The 10,893-nt window shown below is 35.8% G+C and overlaps 1 protein-coding gene across 1 annotated transcript in view; it reads left to right on the forward strand.

The window, feature by feature from the left end:
- Positions 1-6,420, forward strand: part of LOC126762839 (nuclear transcription factor Y subunit beta) — a 194,903-nt gene extending 188,483 nt beyond the window's left edge. Inside the window, exons 4-5 of the mRNA XM_050479882.1 lie at positions 5,703-6,122; positions 6,380-6,420. Of these exons, the coding sequence (XP_050335839.1) occupies positions 5,703-6,122; positions 6,380-6,420 (461 nt within the window). The remainder of the gene's footprint in view (positions 1-5,702; positions 6,123-6,379) is intronic.
- Positions 6,421-10,893: the final 4,473 nt, after the last annotated feature.

Here is a 10,893-nt window from a genome sequence, read left to right on the forward strand (position 1 = left end):
TTGAACCTCACATGCCATGGCTAGCAATTTGCAGCGGCTACTTAAATATACACATATAGATATAGATATAAGAATATTTTTAAATTCTGTTGTCAATATATATACTTTTCTTTAAAATAAAGTTGTATGACACATATCCTTGCTGGTGCAGAAATCTACTTTGTATGATAGCACAACAATTTGAAAAGTTTTCCATAGAAGCACTTGATTCCGATCTTTCTATCTATCGCCGATTCTGACAAATACATATATAAGTAACTTCTTCGTCAGACCGCAAATAATCCCACTTGGAGTGCCAGAGACGTTTATCTCAGAACTCTAAAATATGGACAGCTACAAAATTATTGTAATATCTACTCCATCTAATTCACCGGAGTCATTGAAAGAGTATGGCAGACCAGATGCTTCAACTTTAGTATGGCGAAAGCTGAACAGAGAAGCCGAAAGTATCTAGTATCTTTAGTCTCACTCAGTGAGTGCCAATAGGATAGTGTCCTATAGAACACCTATCGTATCTGCTATGTGTACCTTGCTAAGAACTAGTAGTTCCTTGGACCATTTAGATCCAGAGCCAGAATTAGCACAAATGCTGGTTGCGCTAACCAACGATTGCTGAGCTCGCGCGTGGCCCATAAATATAACACACGGGGGGATGTGAATAAGGGTCCCCTTTCTAGCGAGCTCAACGGCTCCACAATTTCTGACGTTTCCGCTGCGACCAGGTATCTGCATAATACCTTATAATAATGATTTCCTACGCCTTATTTTTAAAACCCTTAACTTTTAAAAGATGTTGAAAAAAAGGGAAAAAAGCTAAGATAAGATAAGATGAGATAAGTTAAGGTTAAGTTAAGTTAAGTTAAGTTAAGTTAAGTTAAGTTAAGTTCAGTTCAGTTAAATAAGTTAAGTTTAGTTCGGTTAAATTGAGTTAAGTTGAGTTCAGTTAAGTTAAGTTAAGTTAAGTTAAGTTAAGTTAAGTTAAGTTAAGTTAAGTTAAGTTAAGTTAAGTTAAGTTAAGTTAAGTTAAGTTAAGTTAAGTTAAGTTAAGTTAAGTTAAGTTAAGTTATTTTAAGTTAAGTAAAGTTAAGTTAAGTTAAGTTAAGTTAAGTTAAGTTAAGTTAAGTTAAGTTAAGTTAAGTTAAGTTAAGTTAAGTTAAGTTAAGTTAAGTTAAGTTAAGTTAAGTTAAGTTAAGTTAAGTTAAGTTAAGTTAAGTTAAGTTAAGTATAGTTAAGTTAAGTTAAGGAAGCCGAAAAACTTGAAGATTTTCTATTTTGTTCTGTAAGCCTCTCTGGAAAAAATTCTCTATCTCTTAATATCCTTACCAAATAATAAAGCAAAAACTTGATCACATAAGAGTCTAAAAAATAATTTCCATCCACAATGTTTAATTTAATTATCCACAATCCCCCAACCCGCCACCGCCGGCTCGCCACCAGCTTAAAAACCGCAAATCACCATTGAATAGTATATTTTCTACTTACAACATACACCACCTGCCCTTCGCCTACTTGCTCGCCGATTTGCCACGCGTTAAGCGTGGAGAAAATACCATTGTTGCACGTGCACAAGAGAGCGCCAAAAATTTTTACTTAGCGGCAAATTAAAAATTCAAACAATGTGTTGATGCTTCACACCCGACATCCAAGCACCAATACATGCAACAAAATATGCTCATACATATGGATTTATGTATGCATGTATACATATAAGCGCGCATAACTTTAGTTGCTTGCCACACGCGCGCCGCAACTTTCGTCTAATGCGAGTACATAAGCATAATTAATATGCAAAAACAACAAAAGCGCAAATGCTGCCTAACAAGCAGCCACCACACCACTTAAATCAACATAACGTCATACGCACACCCACACATGAATACACACACATACCTGTACACACGCGCATATGTTTATGTGAAGAAATGTGCTGTAAGCCGTTTGAAAGTGTTGCTGCTGCCAACAACAACAACAACAAGTGCAACTCTGCTGCTGTCTGTTGCTGATTTGGCTGTTAGATGGGCCGCTGGCGGGCTTTAGTAGCGACGCATGAGAGGGGCGGCGGAGCTCATACTTTTCAAAGCCGATTTGCATGTTTTTGTTGCTGTGCCCATGCGCTTACGTTCGCTTTGTTTGACCAGCAAAAAAGGTTACATTTGCAGCTTCATTATCACAGCTTCCGCGTCATCATTTCCGGCTGTAGAACCCTCTTTTATTTTATTATTATGAATATCCATATAAAACTTTGCATAATTCATTCATATTCTAGCGCGTCATATTCATGCATATACTTATGTAAATACATACCTATATGTATACATATATATTTTTTTATATGTATATATATAAAGCAATCCTACCAAATATACTCGTTTGCTTTTTCAGCCCTTTCATACTATTTCCATTCAGTCGTATGAAATAACAAGTTTGCATGTATTTGTGATTGTAGAGAAAGCTTAGTAAGCATATGTGGTATATTTGTATGTAGTGCGGGTTCACTAAAAGCGCTTTAAAGTCTCTATAGCTCGCATCTGAATCTAAATAAAAACATTGGAGTTACTTTATGTCATGAATTTAGTGGTTACAAAGACCCCGGTAGACTGCCCTTCTTTGGGTCATTCGAAGCGCTCTCAAAGCTAGAGACAAGTTATAACTAAAGAAAATAAGAATATATATAAGATATAAGAAAATTTTCGACGAATTCACTTCAACCTATCCAACTAGAAAGTTTTAGACATTTTTGCTCGCCAAGTTCTCTCAAAAATCCGATACAAATTATAGTAAAACTGGTACCAATAAAACCCCCTTTTGTTCTCTTCTATTTCAAACCATTATTTTTTCGAATATGCCAGAACGATGCTTACTTAGGAGTTCTGGATATTACAAGGACAAGATTCTCTAGAATTCCAAGTGGTATAGTTGGTAGTCTTAATATTATCAGCCCATTTAATTAGCCTAACTTAACCTATGCCAGAGATTCATACGATGACAGTTCATCCAAAAAGCTCACAGTAATATATGTACATATGTATATTGTACCAACAATACCATAAATAATCTGATGCAAACCATCACTTCATTCCAAGTAAGTCAGAGTGTTATGAGATGAAAGCTCAATATTTCCATAAAGAATCTTATGAAAATCATTACTTTTTTTCTGGTATGCCAGAGTGTTATCAAATCTGAGAAACTAAACCATCACTTTTTCAAAGAGAGCCAAAGTGTTATCAGTTGAAAGCTTATTTTGAAAGCTCTCAAGAATATTTGTATATTGTGCCAACAATTCTATAAAGAGTCTAATAGAAACCATCACTTATTTTCAATTATGCCCGAAAAATGTCACATGAAAGTTCATCCAAAAAGCTCTCAAAAATATATCTACATACATACTTATGTATAATGTACCCATAATTCAAAAAAAAAATCTTATACAAACCATCGCTTTTTTGGCAATTGTGTTATAGTAATGTATCTTGAAAGCTCATCTAAAAAGCTTTCAAAAATATATATACATTTGTTTATTTTACCAACATTTTGAATTAATATCGTTGTTTCAATTAATGAGTAGAGCCTCTTCGAGAGTTTCAAATTATTTGACGGTCTTATATTGTTGAAGAGAGATGTTGATTTAAAATTTTTTTAGAAAACCATAGGATTTAAAATTGTTCTCAAGTCTACATAATCAAGTAATCGGTGGTTAAAAGATGGAAGATAAAACAAAATGAAGAGAAATTGTGAACTGAACGGCATAAATGGAATTTCCCACCATTTAAAAAATATATGTCATAAAGTTGTTGAGAATTATAAAGTCATTTATTTAACGGGTGAAATAGGGAGTATGTTTTGTGGAAAAATATCTGTAAGGTAAGAAGAAAAGAAAGATATCAGTAGAAACAAGAAAACAAAATAAGTAGAATAAGATAGATAATCTTGAGAAAGAGAAATATACAAGAAGAAACAGAGAGAGAAAGTTGAAAAAACCGTAAAGCTGCTCTTTTACGGACGATATATGGAATAAGTTCTGTAAGCAAATTATTTGTAAGGTAAGAGAAAGGTAGAGAGAGAGAAAGAAAGAGAAAAGGTTGAAAAGAACCAATAAAATAAAATAAGTGGAAAAAAATAGTGAGTTAGAGAGAGTAAGGGGTTAAGAGTTAGAGAGAAATTCTGGAAAGGACATAATATTGAAAAAAGTCGTAAAGCCATTTATTTTACGAATTAAATATGAAATACGATATTTAAAAAAATAATTTGTAAGGTAAGAGAGAGAGGGAAAGTAATTTAGGGAAACAAGAAAATAAACCGAATACCTACATTACTAAATATAGAGAGAAAGAGAGTCAAAAAACAGATAAGAGAGAGAGAGTCAGAGAGATACAAAGGATACAAAGCGAGCTAGAGAGATAACATCCAAAAAAGTGTATCGCATAAATAGAGCTGAGAGAGAGATACAAGGAGATAGAGACATAGAGAGAGTAACTTGGAAAGAAATTATACCGTAATAGAAAGATAAATTTTTTATTTTTAGAAAGATAAATTTTTAAATATTTACCACCTTTGAAAAATTTTTGGTAACACCAGTGCTTTCTCACACACGGTTTTCATGAGCCCGCGCATTATACCGTTACAAATTTATGCATGTGGGTATGGTGAATGGCGACGAAAAAGCACACGGAAAATGATTTAATTGCAGTGAGATTAACATATTTTCACTGCCACTAGCTGGCAACGCTATTTACGCACACACATATTACATACATACGCACATGCATTTATTCAAGGCTCTAAAAAGAGCAAATTTTGGTAGATTCGGGGTAATGTAACCAGATTTTGGCATATCTGGAACTTATTTAAAATTTAAAAAAGTTTTTCAAACTTCTCATCTTCTCAATTAATTTCATGTAAAAAAATTATTTTGTAGAATATTTAATTAATTAATAAAATTTTAATTTATTTAATTAGAAAAATTAATTGAATTTAAAAAAATTAATCGTGCAAAATATTTCAATAATTTATCACAATTTAATTAATTTAATTTAAAAATTTATTTTTTATAATATTTAATTAACTCATAAAATTTTAATTAAAAAAAAAATTTAACAAATTTTAATAAATTTAACTAAATACATTAATTTAGTACAATATTTAATGAAGTTCAATTAATTTAATTAAAAAATAATAATTTTATAAAATATTTTATTATTTAAACAAATTTTTATAAAACTAATTTCAAAACTATTTTGTAAAATATTTCAGTACTTAATAAAATTTTAATTATTTCAATGTAAAAAATTAATTTTAATTTTATATTAAATAATTTAATTGAAAAAAATTTATTAATTAACCACATTTAGTTTCTTTAATTTAATAAAATATTTTAATAATTAATTATTAATCAAAATTTAATTAATTTAATTCAACTTTCTTTGCAATAATTTTTCAAATTTTAACTAAAGTTAATTTCAAAATAAATTTTGTGAATTATTTCACTAATTAATCAAATTTTAATTAATTAAATTTAAAAAATAAAGTTTCCAAAATATTCCAATATTTAATCAAATTTTAATTAATTTAATTAAAAAAAAATTTATTTCTTCAAATATTTAAAATTTCTTAATTAAAAAAATTAAAATTCAAAATATTTAAATTTCTGAAATCAATATTTACCTTTAAATTAACATTTCTGTTGCGCTTGCCTTCCATTGCAGGGAAAACACGTCATTTCACGGTGAACGGTTTTAATACGCATGCACAGCAGCAACAGCAACAACAACAAGTGCAACTGCAAAGCCAGAGTGACGTGCGTAATATTTACAATAATCCTTATACGCCACCAACAGCACCGACAACAACATTAAGCCAACAGCAACAGCAAACACATCGCTTGCAGCAGCAGCAACAACAACAGCAATTGTTGTACAAATCTATTGCCAGCGGTGTTGTTGGAAATAGTGGCACGAATCAATACGATTACCCACCAACGCCAGCGAGTGAACATCAGCATCAGCTACAACAGCAGCAACAACAATTGCAACAGCAACTTCAGCTACAACAACAGCAGCAGCAACAACAACAATTGAGCAACGTCTTGGAAGCAGATAATAATACCTTCACCAGTCATAATAAAGGTAGGACAGACAAAATTATATATTTTTCGAATTATTAATGCTATACAATAAGGTGGCAAGGTATTATATGGGTACAGGGTTCAGTTAAAAGTAGTTAGTAGTATTTTTGAGTTCCTACGAATACTTGTGAGATCTAAATTTCAGAGTTTCTTCAAAAAATCTGGAAATCTTCCGCTTAAAGGTTTGAGATCGGAGGTCAACTGGAAGGTTGGAGAGGGAGTATTCAGTCCGTAGCTCTCAATGAACTCTTGTTTTAGACTGTCAGTCCACTGTAGTGGAGTATGGTGTATCAAAGTAGTAGATAAGAGAACGGAAAAGGGTTTTCCTTTCGGACACTGTATCTACCAGCACTTGGGGGCAGTTAAAGACCTTTGGTCCATGGAACTGGTAGCTCTACGCTTGAAATGCCGTCTCACAGTTCCCTTATAACGAGTTTCTGATGATTGCTCTCAGAGATTAAAACTGCAAGTCGAGTAGAAAACCGTTTAGCTGTCAGTTTTGATTTTAGCTTCCCGAAGTCGAATCATCCTTATATTTATCGACGAGCATATTTTATTGCACAGAGACGGGTGCGTATCTTTACTACTACAAGGTAGTGGTTCGATTCGATGTAAGGTGCTCGGAGGGTACGCACGTCAAGGACACTGGGGACTTGTTGTCCATCTATCACAACACGATCGACCTGGTTTTGAGCTTGAACCAAATAGTTTGACGAATTTACTTGTGATGGAATCTAATACTATAGACGACTATTTTTTGGTCCCATGCGAAATCTCAGACTCAACATATTTGCGATGGTTTCGCCATTTTTTTTACTAAATTTTGCGCCTTTTTTGCTCACTTTGACCCTAAAAAGTCATAAAAAGCTCTAAAAAGGCAAAATTTTGACCTCGTGGTAGGTGCGTTTCTCGCCCTCCAGACGCTCATCTAAAGCATATTTGGTCCTATCGTCCTTCTCTTCCATCGGGACCTGGGCACAAATCAGTGTTATGTTGAAAAATGTTGCTTGAATGCAGGTTGTGGCTAGACGTTCCTCAACCGAAGTGAATACCAAGACTTGACGGCTGAGTCTTTCTCGATCTTTTATAGGGCCGCTATAGCAAAAGTCACATCGACCTACCCGTTTATTCAAGCTCATTATCCTTCAGCTTCATTGCCTCTTAATTCCCTGTATAAACCAAATCACACCCTGAAATAATTCCCTTTTTCTGGCTCAACGAATCTTTATCCTAATGTACGACTTTTGAGTAAAGACCTGCCGGTCCACAGCATTCAAACCAAAACTTGATGAACAGCAATAAAAAGCCAACATCTAACATATTTCCAGTCTTTTCTTACCCCACGGACATTCATTTTCCCATTTTGGGCGTGTCGAATTGGGCGTGTTGGTCGCTCGCTTGCGCTAATCAATTGATTGCGTTTTCATGCGTATTGTTTAAATTGCGCGCAACAACAATAAAAACAACAACAACTGTAACAGCAACACACATTCACATATGCTTCGGACACAACAAATTTACTTCGTTGGACACTAAACGCAAATTGCAAATCCCTCATGCCCACGCCTTGCCCCCTCGCTTCAGCTGTGTTTATATAAATAGGCATTTCCTTTGTGCATACAATTTAACTGTTGTCCTGTCGTTTTATTTGCCCTCATCTATGTCTGTCTGTTTGTTTGTGTTTGTGTCGCATTTTACAGTGCAGATTTCCGGCGAGATTCCCAATTAGGATAATCTTAAATGGCAGTGCAAATATTGGCAATAGGCGCATTCGTTCCGGCAATTCGATGAAATGCGACATGCGAACGCAAAAACAAATACAAATACATGCCTGACTTGTTGGTGACCACCCACAATTTATGGTCGAGCAATTTTAAGCGGCTCCGCAGTTCATTTGCTCCCCCAAAACAATTGAGTTTATTAGAGAGCGTTCTGCGTACCAACACTACGTCGGTTTCTTTGAAATATGTCTGTCTGGCTTTTGACCCACAGCCTCTACATTTATTAAGCGCAGTGCCTGCATGTATGAGTGAGTGTATTTCAGCATAAGGGACATTGTCACCGGCCTGTTATCTCTGCTTATTTGCATTGCGTATTTTATATTTAGAAAACTCACGCCACTGTGTCTTCACCCAGAACGTATGTGAATGCGTTCTTCTGCAAATTTTTGTCAATTTATGCAAGGTTCTTTACTGGAGGCGGCCTGTCTGGCTCGTACGTCCAAGTGTTTGCAATAGTTCTGTTGCTCGGATGAAAATTTCGCTCTCTCCAATAACAATTTCGCTCTCTTCAATAATCTTTTATGTATTTCATTCTATTTGATAGAAATTTCGCTTGACTTCTTCGTGGTAATGCCCATCGCTAATCACAACTTATTCCCATCTTGATGGCAAATCTCGAAGACATTTTTCAATGTTGTTTTGGGAGTGGAACTGCTCCTGCGCCAGACCATGTGCCATCGAACGAAACAAATAATTATCGGACGATACAATACCTGGAAAATACATACATATAGCTGATGGGGTAGGGCTTCCCATTTAAGCGTTTACAGATACATTTTAATCGGTTTGACAACGTGAGGCCGAGCGTTATCTTGCAGCAGAATCACATTTTCGTATCTCTCCTGGTATTGACGCCGTTTTTCGCGCAGTGCTCGGCTCAATCGCTTCTTTTGAAGTCAATATCGTTCCCCATTGCTGGTTTGGGCCACGCTAAGTAGCTCATAATAAATAATGCCAACCTGATCCACCCAAGAACACAGCGTAGCTGCGTGAATATTCGGCCGAGGCGAGTTTAGGAGCACGTAAAGACCGAAAGTGGTTCTTGATTTTAAGATGAAAACTTTTGTTCACTCAATGAAACACAAAGCTCATTCAAGCTGGGTTTGATAATACATTTAAGCTTAGGGTAGTAACCAATTTGTTTCCTTGTAAATTTGCGGAACAATGGGTTTCGGTCTCTTCAACTAAACAGGCTCAATGCTGGAGTTTAAAGTTTCCACCTCATGCGAGAACATCGTTCAGTATGTTGTTCAGAAGATTACTCAAAAGATTCAGTAGGGTCACTAGAAGAGCACATTACTAAAACTTTAAGTTTCTTCATTTTGCGAGAACTTCGTAGAGCATGTATTTCCCAAGTTTATGCAATAGATCAAGCACGAGTTTAAGCTTCACATTTTGGGCTGGGTGTTAGGTAAAAAAGCGGTACAAACAAAATCTTGCCCTACCAGAACTACAAAAAAGATTCAAAATTTGGTTTCTGAATGAACCTAGCCCTCAGCAGAATGAGAACGGCTAGGAGCTCCGCTAGCTTCTTTCGGTTCACTACTGGATGGTAGAGTCTCTGAGCAGCTCAGCAAACGTTGGTTAGGTTAGATTAATCTGGTAGACTAATGAGCATAGACCGGTTTTGGTCCTTTGCCATATAGATAGAGTCCCAGGTAGATCGTTCTGCCGTATTTTGATTTTCCTTAAGTTGCATGGGCTTACCAATCACGTTTTCGGGTGACAGCTGTACAAAACTTTTGGCAATCTCGTCCACTATTTCATAGTTCTCGATGTTTTTGTGACCTGTCAGTCATCAGAAGTGAAGTCGCTGGGTTCTGGCGATACTTACCACTGCTACCCTGCTTAACAAGGCTTTTTTCGCTGATATGCCAGGTAGAGGTTGACTTTGGATTTGTCTGCTGATACATTAAGACCTCTACTTGATATTTACTGTAGTGGTCCGTCAGCTTAAAGGGCTGCCTTATATGTAACTCTGGATAGTATCTTTCCGCACTAACTCTTCCCTCCATTTACCAAGTGTATAAGGTATGTATTTATAAAGGTCAATATTGAAATACCAGCTTTATAAGTTTATTCTTGGACTACTTAAGCCTTGACAAGTTTCTGGGCACCCAAACAGTTACTTGGATATAGTTGCTGTTGTTGTTGCTTTAAAGGATGCCTAATCCCCGTTAGTATTGCAAGGATTATCTAAGTTGTCGTTGATGTCATCCAATGGATGGCTCAAGAAACGTGCTGTTTCGACGGGGTCGGATGAAAGGAAGAGGTGTGTCAGATCAGTGAGGCATTCAAAGAGGTGGCCAATGGATATGCCGGGGTCTATTCTAGATAGGTAAGAGTTTAACCTACTACAGTATCCAGAACGAAGCTGCTCAAGGGCCACTTTCGTTTCTCGCAGCAGCTCAAGAACTTTGTCTGCAATGGTTTGGCTCCTAGTACGCCATTCACTGAAAGGAAGTCAAAGAAGGAGTTGATGGCTCCACTGTGAACGGCGGTTAGTGCTTGTCGGAAGTGAGTTGCGAAGTCTGGTCGGTGTATTGTCTGATGTCTTCGACGTAGTTGAGGAATGACGTCTTGTTGCTCCTAGGAGACGGTTCCGCACTCTAGCAGGAACTTGGATATAGTATCAGGTATAAATGGACCGATCTTATGGACTTAGTGGAACTGATATTAAAATTAGACTTCAACGATCCATACACTCTCACGGATGCCTCTTTCTTTCTTTCTCATTTTTGGCTTTACATGAATTCAATATACTACAGCCGAACAGAGATAGGGAGCAACAGTCACTATATAAGCGCCGAAAATTAACACGAACACAAACATACACACACACTAAGACAACATGCCACCCACTCAACATGCAACATGCAACAGCATAAGGCATACAATTTTATGATGTGTCATTTGAACTGTTGCGCTTGGCGTGCACAGCAATCACAATGCTTGTTGTTGTAATGCATTAAATATGAGTTAGTGTTTGTG

The sequence above is a fragment of the Bactrocera neohumeralis genome, chromosome 6, assembly GCF_024586455.1.
Source record: "Bactrocera neohumeralis isolate Rockhampton chromosome 6, APGP_CSIRO_Bneo_wtdbg2-racon-allhic-juicebox.fasta_v2, whole genome shotgun sequence".
Taxonomy (NCBI): domain Eukaryota; kingdom Metazoa; phylum Arthropoda; class Insecta; order Diptera; family Tephritidae; genus Bactrocera; species Bactrocera neohumeralis.